Below are 17,855 nucleotides of genomic sequence, written 5' to 3' on the forward strand. Positions count from 1 at the left end.
TGTAGTAGTGCTGTGGGATGTGAATTGCAATACCGGAGCACGGAGCACACGCATACAGAATAAATTAAGGTGGAGTGTCCTTAGACATGCAGTCAGGAGCTTTAAGGGCTAGAATTACTGGTCATATGATAGAAAAACTGGGGGAGGGAGAGAACAAAAGAGAAAGAAGTAGAAAGGGAGGAAATGAAGGGAAATATTTATTTAGTCATAGTATAAGCAACTGTTAGTAATAAATATTGCATCTTAATTAGTATGATTTTTAATATTGTAACTTACCATCGATAGCCAATTTGAGATCAGTCAGTGTAGTTCGAACTCTTGATATAACATGTTGCATGCGGTCAATTTCTTGACGGAGAAATATGTTTATGGGTTGAATTGCTCCCATCTTTTGAAGCTGGGCTTTCACCTAAACAAGAATAGTGCAACGATTATAAAATTTAATCTCCTGTTTCCCATGCAATAATTTTTGAAAGCAAAAGGATGTTTTTTCAATTGTATCGCATAATTCCTGAGAAAATAAACTTTTATGTAACAGATGGCCATTCAAGTCCTGTGCCAAATGTAAGATTTAGCACACTGTGACTCATTAGCTTACCAAAAGGAGTTTCTCCACCATTCTGAGGGAAAGTTCCTTCTTTTTGAAGGGACACAGCAGTTCCTTCTGCCCTTGTTAGACTGCAGGGTCTTAGATCTTAAAAAAAGCCCAACCATATGCTATTCAAAAGCATGTTTGATGGTAACTTCTTCATAGTTCCAAATTGTGCTAGGTGAACTTTCTCACCTCTTGCCCTGCCGAGCTGAAATAATGCTACAAATGGAGTTTGACATAACAAGCACAATATATAAAAGCTGCTACTTCCAACACCATGTGACCCACTTATAAGACAAGGTGCTCACGGATGCATTACTAGAGAGGCAAGATTGACAAGAAATAATACAGATGGCACGGAATTTTGTTACACCATTATGTGCACCATTTTGTAGGTAGAAGCTTTTGGCCTTCTTAATATTTAAGGCTAACAGTTTGACTCATACTCAATAGAGAACATTTTCAAAATGGAATTAGTTGTTCTATGTTACTTAAGGATGTCACAGCAAGAGTAGCAAAAGCATTCCCTGTCTCACTTTAGCATATGATGCACATACAATGTGCTTCAGACACACACTGTGTATTCCATGTATCTCAAAGATCATTGTATACAACAGCACATGAGAGAGGATTCAGTGGCACCTACAGAAATCATGGCGCCTATACCTCGTATAGTACCAGAATTCTTGATTTTAAGACTTTCACATGTTTTTCCCTGCTATGACTTGGCTTTCAGAAAGCAAATTCTTCTCTCTGTACTCGTCACCACTCAGCCACGTGCATCATCTTTCCCACTGAAGCAGCCCGAATCCTGATCTTTGCCATAGTCAGTCCCTCTGCAGGTGAAATTCTGCAAGGGGACTCTGGAACCCAAAAGAGATCTCAAACAGTAAAATAAGATCCTAAATCCAGATACCTATATGGCAATTGATTTATCATAAAAGAGCTGACACATAGGATCAGGTTGCTAAAATAAGTTAAGAGCTTATTTTGAGCTTACTAACAAAAGATGAAGTCTATTCTTTCAAAGAGCAGAATATCACTGGAATTCTACTGAAGCCAAGTAGAAGCCACATGACTTGGTACAATACATGCTATTTCATCAAGTGCAGAAATCCACTGAGTTTTGCTTTGTGTTTTTCTGGATATACTCACATATGTCATTGTATACTATATTATAGTATACATTATTATGCATACTGTACGTTATATACACATAGTAAACATTATTTATGATCTTATTATTACACTGAATACTAAGTTTCTGCAAGATGAATATAATATAGCAGTTGAGTAGTTATAATTGCTAGTATAAATGAGTAAATGCTTTGACAATTTCTAATTCTCAGGTTTCAACTCCAAGCCCAATAAAATACTCTTTTTTTAACTTTATGTGCTATTCTTCTTGGGAGCCAGTTATCAGCAAGGTTATTCATCATATTTTAATCACAAGGACCCATGAGTTTGTCAGACAGAATGTCCAAGAAATAGGTGCCAGCCGATTATGCTAATGCTTTGCAGTGTGACAGTTCATTTTACAGACTGAGTTAATGTGTTTTTTCCTGTAAAAGACAAAAAAATTACTGAAGTCAGCTATCATTAGACTAGAAGTAAGGCAACAAACTCTTTCTGGACAATTTACACAATGTAGTATTCTCATTTCTTTCCATACAAAACAGAGGAAAAGCTTCTGCTTTCTGAAAATTTCACAGGAATTGATAATTCTCTCTCTTGCCAAAAAAGCAAAAAAAGATTGATTTTTTTTCTTTCCCAGAATACTTGGAAGTCTAGTGCCTGCCACTAATAAGAAAAGGAATTATACAGAATATAGTCCATGCATTTTATCCTTTAAATAGAAAACCCACTTTTTTCTAGTCTACAAAGCATGTGCTCCTTTGGGGAATCATTTGGAGAAGTAATTTCTGCCATTTGAGGAAAAATTGCATGCAAGACTTTCTTAAAGGGGTTATTATCCAAAATATTGGTATTTATGAATCTACAAAGAGAAGATGAAATATTCTAAAATATTACTGTACTGATAATTGTACAATTTAACTAGTGAATTCTCAGAATTTAAACAGCCTTCTGATTTGTTTTCATGTACCTACAAAAATACCTATAATGTTTTGAATAATGAGTGAACCAATAATGTAGAAATTTCTTAATCCATCCTAGATATGTTCACAGCACTCAGTCTGGAGCACCAAGCATAACCAGATATGGAAACTGAAAAAAATTATATACTTCCTACCTTATTGTATACAAATCAATCCTGATCTGAGATCTACTAGGCGTAACATAATGCCTTCTTGGAAATCTTGCTGTTAAGACTAGTTTTAAATACCAGCTCTGAGGTATGATTGACAGGTTTTGTACTGGAATTCCTATCAAGCTATTGCATGACTTACCTCCAGTGCTGTATTTATTATGACATTGAAAGATGGATACCAACTCAGAAAAAAAACTCAAAAGACAAAACTCACTAAGCAAAATAGCCTTTCTGAGATTAATATACTAATTCCATAAAGCCCACTTACAAGATCTCCTTTTCATTATGCAAACAGCTGTCATTAACATAAAACAAGGTGATTTAAGAAAGGAACAACTAAAATCATAATCTTAATAGCTTTGTCTACATTTTGCAATGCATATCCCTATCTGTCAGATTCCTCTATGCACGTTCCTTAGCTGTCCTCAGGTCACCAACTCCTTTGTCACTACATACTTCATAGGACATTCAGCAGAAAAGCAGCTGCCAAACTTGTGCCATTTAATGATCAGTGATCGTGTTACTGTAGTAGTAATGGCTTATCATATTCAGTAAATGCTGTTATTTTCCATTAGACTTCGTTACTTGCTATACTCTTTGTCAGCAGAAATGGGAAGTCCATCATTCTGCAAGATGGTCTAAATAAAAGGCCTGAATTAGAAAGACAAGCTCAAGACATGTCCAAGCCAAGGCTCTTTGCAAGTGGTGTCAAGGGCCACTTCCTTGTTGTATACAAGGAAGCTGGCAGTGAAATATATAGAAAAGAGCTGAAGGTCTAGAACTGGGTAACCATCATATCTGACAGGGTTCGTAAGTAAACCACAGATGACTTACAAAAGCATCTACATTAGTGTTTCAGTTCAGACCCCGAATGATTTTTTATAGCAAAAAACATGCACTGAAAAGTAGACTCTAGGCACACAAACTAGCATAGTTTCATATTAAACTAACCGAAAAGTTATGCTTCAGGGACTGTAACGTATTGCAACTACTAACAGGTGTTCAGCCTACAGGCCTAGACTAGAGTTAGACCAAAGCAAATTCCCCAATAACATATCTAGTGGAAGCCTGGGGTACTCAGATTAATTCCTATTCCCATGCAATAGTTGCTAATGTAGTCATAGCCTTAGCACAGGATAAGGCAAAATCAATACTACAAAAAATATTTAAGGAAAAAGCCCCTTTGCTACTTGGGTTAAAAGCCAACCTCCAGTAAAGTGCAGTTATCTTTGGAATGTCTCCATGTCTATTCCCTAGCAAGCTGTTCTTCACGCTGCAAGGATCATTGTTATTATAAACCTCTGTGTGAGACAGGCTGACATTTATTCTTGCATCTGTCTTCACTCACACGGACTGGCTGGGCCTAATCTTTTTACTGCTAATCTCTCTGTTACCTGTGAGGCAAGGCCCAGAAGCAAAAAGAGTCATGAAAGCAGAATTCTTGCTTTGCCTCTGCCTTTGGACTGTGAAGAATGAAGACAGTTTTAGGTCAGGAGGAAAGTTTGTTTTGTTCTTCCATCACCTGTGTCAAACTACAGTCTGATAAAGCATGCAAAGGTGACTTGTTTTGTTTACAGTCTTTTGGGTGGACATTGATTCAGTTATTTGACTGGTGAGAGGAAGTGTTACAAGAAGGCAACAACAAAAGAAGTTTATATCATGGGGTAAAATAGTTTCCCTGTTCTGAAAGTTGTTGGTTCTGAAGTCATTGCCAAAGGCTAATAAAGGCCTCTGTGTGACAGCCTGAATTTTCTCTGGATTCACAAAGTATCAAGAGAAAGTAAAATCCAGAGCTCTGAATGTCAACAAATAATTGGTTTCAGTACCATCTGTCCCTAACCTAGTCTGTTGGGGGTTTAACTCTGAGCTAATTCACTCCACACTTTCTAAAGGGAGCCACAAGAACAAAGATACAAAGAACAAAGATAGCAAAGGCACCTGCCACTTTCCCTAAAGACTACTTGCTTTTAATTACCTTCATTTGTTTCCTAAATTTTTGGTTCCTTTTCTCCACTGATAGTATCCCTATAACTGGATTTCCAAATATAACCATGTCGTGGCCTTACTGCAGCACAATATTCTTCTAAAAGCAAACCCAAGCTGCACTGCTAGGACTAATGAATGTTTTTCTTTTTACTGCTCTTACCCAATGAGGCATGCATAAGAACTCTCTCTGACACATTCGCTCACTCTCTTACAATTTAGTATATTAGTTTTGTTTCAGGATTGTTAAACTGATCTTGTAGGTAATAATGTCCTGAATGACCAAACGTTGACTTAAATTGACAAACAACAGAACTCATCTCATTCCTTTTTTTTTTTTTTTTCAGACATCACAGGAAGTAATTTCATAATCCATTTCACTCCTTAGACTTGCAAGCTTAATTTTATTTGCTTATTATATTGTAGCTTCTGCTAAATTCTGTTGCTTCTTCCCTCCGAGAACATCTAAATTTTCCCTTCTTTTCTGCTCTGACTAGTGAAATTTTTAACTACATGTTAATGAACATAATCTTTTTTTTTTTTGTTCTTTTGGTATTTTAGACATTCTTGTTTGGTCAGTTTATGCAAACTTTCCTTTAAAAATTTAGGTTGCTTTACAGCTTACTCCCACCATCTCAGCCCTTTCTAAAATGTTGAGTTCAGACGGGAAACACATTTGATGTATATTTTTTTGCTTACTGTGTAGAGGTGGCCACACTCCTGGCCCATAAACAACTGCACCAAAGAGGTGGTGCTGGGCACTAATAGCAGAAAAGGGGAATGCCCCTCCAACAAAGAAAGCACTGGTAAATATCCAAATGAATTCTAAAGTCTACAGAATGAGATAAAGGGTAAATCCATTAGGGAAGGAGGAAGGAAATATTGAAGAATCAGGAACTTCAAGAAATAATGCCAAATCTCATAACACTGCAGAAGTAAAATCTGAAGTTCCAGTACAGATGAGACTGCCAAAGGGATGTACAGAGGAACACACTATTACCAACAATAAATGTTGGAAAAATGTTGGACTGAAGAAACAGCATGTAAATAGCGGGTGTGATTAATCGAAGAGAAATGCAATTCACAAATCAAGATGTACAGAGCCTGAGAAAACTAGAAACCACCATGAACAGGTGGTATCTACACTTATTGCTAAGAAAATGAAACAAACTTACATCCTGAGTGTAGAATACATTTACAAGGAATACACAGGGAAAAAGTAGATCCAACACGACACCCTCTGACTGTTCCTGTAAGAATGAAAGGGGGGAGGGGGACACGACGACAGACAGATGTGGGGGGCATGGTGAGCAAGACAATGCTAAAGTATTAATATGGAATATTGGTTTGTCCTGTACAAATATGAATCTCCTCACTTGAATCTTAAGAGACCAGCTGTCAAGCAAATTGAAGCAAAAGAGGTTTCCTTGAAGCTCAGAGAAGATGTCAGAGAAGTGGTACAGAAGCAAAGAACTATCTAATTGTGAGCATCTTTACAAAGATGATTGCTCATAACAAGATAAAAACCTGCATGTATGATTGGCAGATCATGAGAAAAGATAATAGCTTGTCATATACTACTGGATGGTGAGAATGAAACTGCAATGAAAACAGCTGGTGGTGATTTTTTTATACAGTCACATGGAAAAGTATGTATTGTACCCAAATACAGCAGTAAAAGAGAGACAAGTTAAAAGTGCAGGGTGGAACTTCTGAAATAAACCCTCCAGACTCTTTGTCCTTAACTACAGTTCTTGTCTCCAACACTCAGACACTCAAGGAAGCGACTGAAAACAGTAGACCTACTCTATCTGTATTTTGAATGGATAACCTGAGTGAATAAACCTAGAAGGAATGAGACTGAATGAGACCAAGATTAAATAGAAGAAATGCCAGAGAAAAATAGTATTTATTCAAACCATTTAGAAGGGAAATTTGGATTAAACAAGTGTGTGTGCATTTTATAAGACTAAAAGGCATGGCACAAATTTCCCAGGGGTAAAACCTGAGAACAAGAATACCCTCTGGTTACAATATAAAATGCAGTATTATTGATGTCTTCTGAGTATTACAAATTCTTCAGTGGGAAAAATGTTGGTAGTTTAACAAGGGAATGAAGAAATATTCCTTTGGAGGATTTAGCAAATATACTGAAAAAATTAGCTCAATACACATATTACAAATATGGCAGAACCATATATGCTACCCAGACATTCAGTATTCTATTGCTATTGCAATTTGAAAAAAAAATTGTAAGGAGGTGTATAAAACTAGAAGAAATGTTCCATGAAAAATCTTTACTGTGATAGGAGGGATTAGGGAAAAGGACTGAGAGCAATCCAAGGTGCAGACTATAGGTGTAGATCCAAGGTGTAAAACATTAAATATATTAAATTAGTAATTAAGTGTTATTTATTATTATACTTACTATATTTATTTTTATTTGCTATTTCTAAATTTATTTATGATTAAATAGTAATGCGAAAACTAGAAAACTGGCTCTATTCCAAATAAAATTCTACAAACAAATTAATTCCATACTTTCACTGGGAATCACTCAATAAACAGGTGAACAAAAAAAAAAAAAGAAAGAGACACAAGCAAGGAGGGATGGAAAAATAACTATATAGAGAAGGCTGTTAGGAAACCTCACCAAAAAAAGTTGCACGTTGTAAGTAGCTTGCCAAGAGGGGAATGAAAAGAGAAGTTCTGAGCTGAATTATGACAGTACAGAAGAGGCTATCTATACAAGACATATTCAATCTGAAATGAATAGTAGAAAAGGAGACAGGAAATATTGCCAGGACCCCAAGACAACTAGTTATAACCTAAGTGGACACTCTAGGTTGTCCGGTGAAAAAGTATAACATAACAAGCTGCAATACTGCATACTGGTCACTCTGCAAGCTTGGACTGCAACCAGGGAGAAAAAAGCAATATAGGTGCAGAACAGAACTATTATTTAAAATTAATAAAATCATGGAAATTAGGGGTTTTCAACAGTTACTGCTCATGAAACACATGGTGAGACACTTGATCCTACTTACAAACTGATGCAAGAGTGCTTTATACTGGACTTTTCTAAATGGCATTTTCTATAATGAGACTGTTAATAAAAAAGGCAAGAAAATATTGACAAATACATCTGTTATGACCCAAACTCCAAAAAATCTGGGGCATGAAAAGGTTGGTGATAAAATCCATTATTCATAATGGTGGTATCATATTAAGAGTAGGTAAATTGAAAGCTGTAACCACTATAAGATCACTGGTCCTTCAGAAAAAGGCACCAGTGTCCTTCAATAAACTAAGGAGGGCAAGAACTTTCTGAAGTCTCTAATATCTGTTCTGAGTTAAGGTGACTAATTAAGTAGACTATAGCATTTGAAATATGTGTTTCCGATGTAGGAATATTTTACACGATAAACCAAAACAGACTTATAAACACTATGCATAATTTTAAAAGCTTTTTAAAACATGTGCCAGTTAAATTTAAGGAGCACAATAAAACTCACTAAACACATACACACATACATACATACATACATAAAACATCTGTATCTATAAAGCAGCATATACCTCATGAGGGTTATAATCTGGAGGTAACTTCTCTAGCATCTCATCAGCAAGGCGCTGTACTACTGCTTCTCGGGTTTCCCCTCCTCCAATGCTGCTGTCTTTGGGCTGGATGCTTACTATTGTACTTAATGTCTCGTTAGCCAGGTTAGTTTGGTAAGTGATATCTGCGTTAGGGTGAAGTCCAAATACCTTAAAATAAAAGAGAAAAAAAAAATTGTGATCTTCCTTCTAATATTATATCCATGAAAGAAAGCATTTAAATGGATAAACAAGGAGGAAACCCCTCAGCTCTATAAAACAATAGATATAACTAGGTACAGTGGAAGTACACACATTTAAGTGGCCAAGGACCAAGCCCAAATTACAGAAAAACATTTACATTAGTTGCATATACAACAGCGTTTTCATTCATATGAGTGGGGATTTTTTAAACTGATCTGATTATCTTTGCATAGCACACTTTGGATCATGCTGTGAAGTGCTGTCAAGGGGTACAACCCGATTACTTTCCAGTGGTTCAGACTAGACCTTGTTAGAAGCACATCAGATGTGGACACTGACCCCTCACCACTTTGTCTCTACAGATATATTGCTGTTGTATCAGCTCAAGTAGATGCCCCTAATAATCAGACCAGTTACCTTTTCTAACACATTTTGTTTTACTTAGTCTCAGGCTTATAAGGCATGCAGCACAGTGAAGAAAACACTGCCCATATTCAAAGTACCTAAATATTTTACGACCAGTGATATATTTAGGATATTTTATGGTTTAGCTATTTTTGGTTTAAGTCTCCCACTCCTTACTTCTCCTTCTTCTGAAATTGAATTATTTTATTTAAGATACAGCTAGTACAGAATTACTGTAAAACCACCCTTTGTCTGAATTATAATAGCTTTCTCAGAAATTTCCACTGAAATATCAGTAAGTCTATAATTGTCAGGTTGACAGCTGCAACTCTTCTCCACGAGGAATTGTACTGTCTTATTTCACAAGTCTTCATTTAATTATAGCTATTAACTATCTCTTACAAACTTTGAATCACTAATCCAATGAGGAAGCCTTGCCCTCAAACTGAGCACCAAAGCCAAGCAATCTTCCACTTCTCATTTTCCATGTTTTCACATTTTACTTTAGATTTGGTATATTAGAAAAAGACACTTCTAGTAACCAATATTTGCACACTCTGAGGACAAAATAAAAAGGATCATATGTTATATTGTTACACTTGCAAATGTAGACACTCAGAAACAAGGGATGTAAGTGACTGCATCTGTGCCAAAGCCAGTGAAGCTGCACTGACTTACACCACTTTAGGATCTGATCCTTACAACAGCACAAAGAACACAGTATAGACATAATACTCTGTGTCAGAGAAGATGTAACTATAACTAGCATGGAATTAGATTCCAAGTAGGATTTAACATGTTTTTACACATAGTAGTTTACTTAAACACCATATTTAGAGCTGTAAAAAGTGAAAATATCAATGCACTTTCTTACACTCATATTCTATATGGAATGAAATACACATTTGATGATACACTCTTCTGCTTTTGCTCTTGCACTATAAGGGCTTGTTTGGTTTTACTCTAGCAGATATTGTGGCAATGCTACAGCCCAAGTTAGAAACATGAAAAAACCCCACTATTGTGAATGTAAATTGCAGTGCTAGTCTAAGGGCTAACTGCAAAACCAGTGGAATATTACCAAACATATGGATGTCAACTCTGGTCCTATGTTTTATGCAATTGATGCATGAAAGAATTAAGAATAAAGAAGCTAGAGCAGTAAAGCAGTGGGTGGACCAGTGTCCTGGATGTCCTGTATATTAATCAAGAAGCTGAATCTTATTCTTTTTGATCCAAATTCACTGGGAATTTTAATTAAAAAGCAGATGTTGGATCCTGTCTTTCAGGGTCTTTATTAGCCTGATAAATCTTCAAAACCAATTACTAAAGCTCTATACCCCTCTGAAATCAAAGTCATTTTCAAAGGGATTGCTGAGTGTGGTGAGTTGACCCTGGCTGGAGGCCAGGTGCCCACCAAAGCCGCTCTGTCACTCCCCTCCTCGACTGGACAAAGGAGAGAAAATGCAACAAAAGGCTTGGGGGGTCGAGATAGGGACAAGGAAAGATTACTCACCAATTACTGTCACAGGTAAAACAGGCTTGGGGGAAAATAATTGAACTTATTACCAATCAAATCAGAGTAGGATAATGAGAAATAAAACCAAACCTTAAAACCACCTTCCCCTCACCCTTCCGTTCTTCCCAGGCTTAACTTCACTTGTAATTTTCTCTACCTCCTCCTCTTCAGCAGCACAGGGGGACAGGGAATGGGAGTTGTGGTCAGTTCATCACACTTTGTTTCTGCCACTCCTTCTTCCTCAGGGGGAGGACTCCTCACGCTCTTCCCCTGCTCCAGCGTGGGGTACCTCCCATGGGACACAGTCCTCCATGAACTTCTCCAACATCAGTCCTTCCACAGGCTGAAGTTCTTCATGAATTGCTCCAGTGTGGGTCCCTTACATGGGGTGCAGCCCTTCAGGCACAGACTGCTGCAGAGTGGGTCCCCCATGGGGTCACAAGTCCTGCCAGCAAACCTGCTGCAGCCTGGGCTCCTCTCTCCATGGGGCCACAGCTCCTGCCAGGACCCTGCTCCAGTGTGGGCCCCCCAGGGGATCACAGACTCCTTTGGGCAAACACCTGCTCTGGCATGGGGTCCTCCATGGGCTGCAGGTGGATATGTGCTCCACCGTGGACCCCCATAGGCTGCAGGGGGACAACCTGCCTCACCAGGGTCTTCACCAAGGGCTGCAGGGGAATCTCTGCCCTGGCACCTGGAGCAGCTCCTCCCCCTCCTTCTGCATTGACTTTGGTATCTGCAGAGTTGTTTCTCTCACATATTCTCACTCCTCTCTTGGGCTAAAGTTGCCATTGCACAGTTTTTTCCTCCACCACCTTATGGCATCCCAGAGGTGCTACCACTGTCATTGATGGACTCGGTCTTGGCCAGTGATGGGTCCATCCTGGAGCCAGATGGCATTGGCTTTATTGGACATACTAGGAAGCTTCTAGCAGCTTCTCACAGAAGCCACCCCTGTAACCCCCTCACTATCAAAACCTCGTCATGCAAACCCAGTATGCTGAGTTCAACAGCCCTCTTCAGAGGTCAAGTGTTTATTCTGATCAGAGGTTGAAATTTCATCAAAAGAGCAAGGATACAGCAATCAAACTTATTCAGTCTTTCTTTCTTAACCAGAAATGGAAAGGGGAGGAAACAAAGATACACTGTTTTGACTAGCACAATATCCTTTGTAAAATGAAGTAGACTGGGAGATTAAAAAGTCAAAAGGTCTGCATGAGCAATTTTGACAGATTTTGGAATGACAAAAGAAAGTCCTAACCTGTGAAAATGTGAAGGAGAAAAAGGTGTTTGCATTCCTGGACTTGATCATATTTACATAAAAGTCAAAGGTAAAATTCCCCTATATCAAACCATACATACAGATTTTTTACAGGCATAAAAATACTCGAAAATATATATTGCAGCATTGTGAAATAGGTTCCCAAGCACTTAGAAAAGCAGATCAATGAAAGTAGCATCTGTAATCTGATAGTCAAGGTTCATACGTTGATAGGAACCACTTCGTGAGCTGGGCTCAGATGGATCCCAGTGGTGCATTATCACGGCTGCATTTACCCTTACTTGGAAAAGGTACACCGTTGCCAGCACAAATACACTTGCATTCTGCTTTCACTACCTTCGGAGATTCAAAACTTTGCAAATTTGTTTGATGATCTTGGAATCTTCTTACCCTCTCAGCCAGATCATCAGTAAGAAAAAACCACATTTTTTTCTGTTCAGTCCCATCTATTTAATTTTAATAGAACTTACTTGCAAAGGCTTTTATCAACTTAATAGCAACGAGACAGAAATCCAGAGCATTCACTTCTACTTCAATTTTAACTTCATCACATGTGCCTGTACTAGAGGGAGGAGAAAGTTGTAATCTTCCAGTTACTGTGATCACTGCAGTATACACACATCGGGTCATGTAAAAGTGATTGCAGCCAGGAGCTACCCTGCACCCTACCCCATCAATTCATGGCAACATCCTGATCTTCCTGTTGTCAAAAAGGAATGATCTCCCACTTCTAACTTGCAAAATGAGACCATATAACTTTTCTATTTTCATTTCTTCTCAGTTTGCATGTCTGCTCAGTCCCATACGGAATTGCAAAATCACAAAACAGTTTCATTTGGAAGGGACCTCTGAGGGTCATCTAATCCAAACCACCTGCTCAAGCAGGGTCAGCTATAGCAGGCTGTCCAGCACAAATATCCAAGGAGGATTTTAGGATCTACAAAGATCAAGACTCCACAACCTCTCTGGGCATCCTCTTCCAGTGCTTGACCAACTTCACTGTAAAAAAGTGTTCTCTTGTTGTCAGGTGGAATTTGCTATTGTTAGGAGGTTCCATCTTTACACCCTCCAAACAGGTATTTATATACATTGATAAGAACCCACCTGAGCCTCCTCTTCACTAAAGGCTAAAGAGTCACAGCTCTCTCAGCCTTCCCTCATATGGCAGATGTGTCACACTACGATACTTACCTAAGCCACACTTTGACAGATTGTCCATGAAGCTGTTATGGAAGATAGTGTCAAAGGCCTTACTAAAGTTGACGTAAAAGAACATCCACTGCTCTCCCCTCATCCACCAAGCCAGTCACCTCATTGTAGAAGGCTGATAGGTTAGATAAGCATTCCTTCTTCACAAATCCATGCTGGCTACTCTCAATCACCTGCTTGTCCTTGTCCTTCCTATGTTTGGAAATGTTTTGAAAGAGGATTTTCTTTAGCACCTTCCCAGGAACAGAGGCTGACCAGCCTGTAGTTCCCCAGATCCTTCTTCTTCTGTTCTTGAAGACTGGAGTGATATTTGCTAGCTTCCATTCTTCAGGAACCTCTTTCAATCACCATGACTATTTAAAAGTAATTGGAAGTGACCTGACAGTGACATCAGCCAGCTCCCTCAGCACCCATGAGTGCAACCCATCATGACTTACATATGTTCAATTTGTTTACATGTACAATACCATGAACTTACATGTGTTCGGTTGGTTTAAATGCTCCCTAACCTGGTCCTCTTCCACCAGGGGCGAGTTCCTTGTTCTAGACTTTTTGTATTAGGGGCCTGGGATTTTTGGAGGCCACGTTGACTGGTAAGAACTAAGGCAAAGAAGGCACTGAGCATTTTCAATTTCTCACTAGTTCTCCTGCCCCATTTTGCAAGTGACCCACATTTTCCCGAGTCATCTTTGTGCTCTTACTTGTAAAACCCTTTCTTCTTGCCCTTCACATTCCTTGATAGATTCAACTCCACTTTGGCCTTGACTTTCCTAACCCTATCCCTGCAAAATCAAACAGTAGCTGCTCTGTACTCTCGCTGGGTCACTTGCCCCTGCTTTCACCTCTTGTACACTTCCTTTTTATGTCTGAACTCAGTTACGAGCTTCTTGTTCATCCATTCAGGCCTCCTGCTGCCTTTGATTTCCTGCTTGTTAGGGTGGATCTTTCCTGAGCTTGGAGGAGGTGATCCCTTTTCTCCTGGACCACTCTTCTCTCCAGGGCCAAATTCCATGGGATTCTCCCAAGCCTTAAAGAAACCTCTGAACAGGTTGAAATCTACTCTCCTGAAATCCAGGGCTGTGGTCCTGCTTTTTGCCATACTGTCTCCTCTTAAATCCTGAGCTCCATCATTGGTCACTGCAGTCAAGGCTGCCTCTGGATATCACATCCCTGATCAGTCCTTCCTTGCTCATAAGTATCAGGTCAAGTCAAGCACCTTTCTTTGTTGGCTCCTCAGTTACCTGTGCCAGGAATTTGTCATTAATGCACTCAAGAAATCTCCTAGACTGCTTGAATCCTACTATATCACCCTTCTAGCAGATAATTAGCGATGTTAAAGTCCTCGATGAGGACCAGGACCTGTGAATGTGAGACTTCTTCCAACCGTTTGAAGAAGGCCTCGTTTACCTCTTCCCCATCAGCAGACCTACACTGGATACCCACTATAGCAGGTCTGCCTGCTAATCTTGACATATGCATTCCTGGCTCTTTATTTATCTGACAAAAGCTCCCTTTAATACATTGAAATATTTTACCTCAGGTGTATCAATCACTGGCAGTTGTTCTATGTACTGGAGATAGTCTTCAACTGTTTTCCCTTTTGGAATAACATAATCTTTGTAGAAACAAAATTTTTCACTAAACATATGCTCTCCAAACCACACTCTTGCATATGTATTCAGCAGTGCTTTGTCAAGATCATCAGTTACACGGCCACCATACTGTACTTCTCCAAGCATATAGCGAACACAGCTCCAGTTCACTCCACGTTTAATGTCCATGTCATCCAAATGGTTCTGAACAAATTGCACACTGGCTGCAAAGTCTGCCTGATTAAATTCATAAGGAATATTCCAGCCCAGCGGACCAAACTTTCGTCTTTCCTGTAAAATAGATGGAGTTAAAGATAAAAGTCTGATGGATAGTAATTGTGAACTAAATATTAAGTGCAGAAGAATACATGAAACATGCTAAGAATGCAATAGTCCAGCCACGGCTACTTTTTGCCAACTTTAAAAAAAATATTCTCTTAACACACACAAGACCAACTGCTTGATTAATTATCTAGGAGTTAAATATATCTTCATTTATCATCATCAGTAGAAAGATATGAGCAAAGAATAAGAATATTAACAATTTCACAAAGAAAAAATCCTCTTTTTTAAATGCAGTGAATCTGTTAGTCCAGAACTATAGGTTTTGAATTTCAAAGATGAAGCTACTCTTTTAGGAAAGGATGTCCAAACTCACCAGCCACGATCATCATCTGTGGTCCTCGTATGGACTCAGTATATTTGTACCACTGATGTCTCTGCATGGTGCAGATGCAAGTACCAAAAGCTGCTTTTTACTGAATCATTTACAGATATGGCTGGCAGTACGTAGTTATTGGGGCAACATCTGGTACTTAAACATTCTTAATTTCTACCAAGAAAGAAGCAATAGGCCAAAGACAAGCATACCACAGGCTTCTATTGGACTGCAATGTATCAGTGCATGGATGCCACAGAGTTAAATTAACTAGGCACCAAATATAAACTAAGAATACTGCAAAATCTATCAATAGAATGATAAAAAGTTGTGGTTAATCCATAAAGCACTTTCCTTAATGGAACTCCTGAAAGGCAAGACCCAAAACCATCTTCCACCTTCATTTCCTCCTACGGGTTTCAGTGCAGGAAGGATTTATATTCACCCTCTTATCCCTTCTCATCTTGAAAGCAGCAGTTTTAAGACTATAGTTTTCCAACCCAAGCTGTAAATTTCTTTAATGTGCTTTTATGATTTAAAATATTAGTGAAAAACAGTTAGTTGAAAGACATATCACACAGCCATTCCCCAAGACTTTAACAGAAGAGTACATTAATTGATCATTGGTTGACTGTTCATTTTTGCTCTGAAGTACCATCCCTGTTAGAGGTACAAGATCAACATGAGCAGAGTTGAAAGTTCTAAGACAGTTGCAGTAATAGAGGGGTGTTATTTTCTTTCTTATTTTCCTTGCATTAATTTACCAACAAGGGACTAACATTTAAACATGTTTTTCATTTAATAACACAGTGCATTGATAAACGAAACATGGCTTTATGACAGAAGAAATGCATTTTTAAACCTGAACAGTTGAGTGAAGAAATGCTACAGCATATAGCAATGGTTTCCACTGTGGCATGTTGCTCACTTCTAGGTGATCCTGAGTAACAGCTGAGTATGTTCGTTTTAAGCCAGCTTTCATACCTACAAAGTAAGTATAAAAATGTAATATACAAGGGAAAAAGGGTATGGAACGCATAAGACCAAGTTCCGTTAAGCAGAATTCTCTATTCCAATTTACAGTATCATCTTATTTATAGCTTCAAATAATCTCTCTGAATCAATTATCTGTTCAGCTGGTCATAGCAGGCAAACTTCAATTATGTTTTGTTTCAGGTAGATGACACACCGAATTAGGTTCAGGAGTCTGGAAGGAATTACAATTAAGCAATCATTTTCTAAATGTTACCAATAACAACTGAAATATAAACGTAACTATTCAGCAACTATATGGCAATCAAAAAGGCACCTAACATCATATGAAATATATCACTGGATAACCAATAGTTTGTGTTTCGGTATTTACATATAAAATGAGATTTTAGTTCTACTGAAGACAATTTTATTTAGATTTCATTCCTATAACAATCTCAAAATTCTGTATGCAGCTTCTCAAACTATCGTACAGGCATCAAGATGATGAGACGAGAACCTAAATTCACAGTGGAAATACTCATGCTTGGGGAGGTTGGTTTTAGCACGGACATTTCATATCCCAGGAACACCTTTAGGCAGGTAATACTGATACAATCTCAGCTTCCACAGAATACATAAGCCCCACTACACCCAGATGCTTTCAGGCAGCACTACTGAAGCATCATCTGCCTTTGGCAGAAAGCACCAAGCATGAGTTACTGACACCAGGTCACTCATGTTATCTTCCACCTAAGCAGCTTAATGCAAGTCTAAAAAGACAAATTCCAAGTGCAGTTAATAGATTGTCCAAGTCCTCATACATGCTATAACACAATAAAAGCCCTTTTGCTTCTTTCTTATTTCACAAAGATACTGTAGAACAATATTCAAACAAATAGCTTTTCAAAATACTATAAGGGAATCATAAGAGTTCTAAAATCAAGAAATAGTAATTAAACAAAAGTCCCTTATCACATCATTCTACCAATGTGGCGGGAGAGTCAGAAAACTAAAACTTTATATTTCATCCTGACTTAAATTGTTACACCAGGCATATTTCTATTAATAAATGCAAGTCATAAATTGGCTATAACCTGACTTATAGAGTGTTAGCATTTAAATGATAAAGAGAGGGTCACAGTACAAGAGATGTTGAGCACTGAAGTAAGAGGACAGGAGAAGAGAAAGAAGTAAGACATTTTAACAGTAGACTAACTGCTTTTTAGAGTATATACGCTGAAACATAATGTCTTTCACAAGATCAGACATTTTGTAGACATCTTACTAGTAACCAAAGGAAGATAAATACTGAAATAAGAGGTTTAAATGACTGAGGCATTAAATATGACCTTGGATAAAAATTCTCAGCTCCTACTGACTTCATTAACTGAAATCAGTGGCAACGTATATATATATAAATGAAGGGTAAGTTAATGTATTACACAGTTAGTTAAACACGAGGGAGTTCAAGCCTGACACTTATTTTGGCTTTTAAGACCTTCTCCCATAGTTCAAAATACAAAAGTAACCTTCCATCATCATACATAATGAGTAGATAGAAGGCAGGGCA

The 17,855-nt window shown here is 38.2% G+C and overlaps 1 protein-coding gene across 1 annotated transcript in view; it reads right to left on the reverse strand.

The window, feature by feature from the left end:
- The window catches only part of LOC121084427 (dynein heavy chain 5, axonemal-like), a 184,156-nt gene that overhangs the window by 16,950 nt on the left and 149,351 nt on the right, over positions 1 to 17,855 (reverse strand). Inside the window, exons 71-74 of the mRNA XM_040585836.1 lie at positions 16,173 to 16,294; positions 14,596 to 14,943; positions 8,424 to 8,612; positions 277 to 409 (exon numbers count right to left, since the gene is read on the reverse strand). Coding sequence (XP_040441770.1) covers positions 277 to 409; positions 8,424 to 8,612; positions 14,596 to 14,943; positions 16,173 to 16,294 — 792 coding nt within the window. The remainder of the gene's footprint in view (positions 1 to 276; positions 410 to 8,423; positions 8,613 to 14,595; positions 14,944 to 16,172; positions 16,295 to 17,855) is intronic.

Source organism: Falco naumanni, chromosome 3, assembly GCF_017639655.2.
Source record: "Falco naumanni isolate bFalNau1 chromosome 3, bFalNau1.pat, whole genome shotgun sequence".
NCBI classification, from domain to species: domain Eukaryota; kingdom Metazoa; phylum Chordata; class Aves; order Falconiformes; family Falconidae; genus Falco; species Falco naumanni.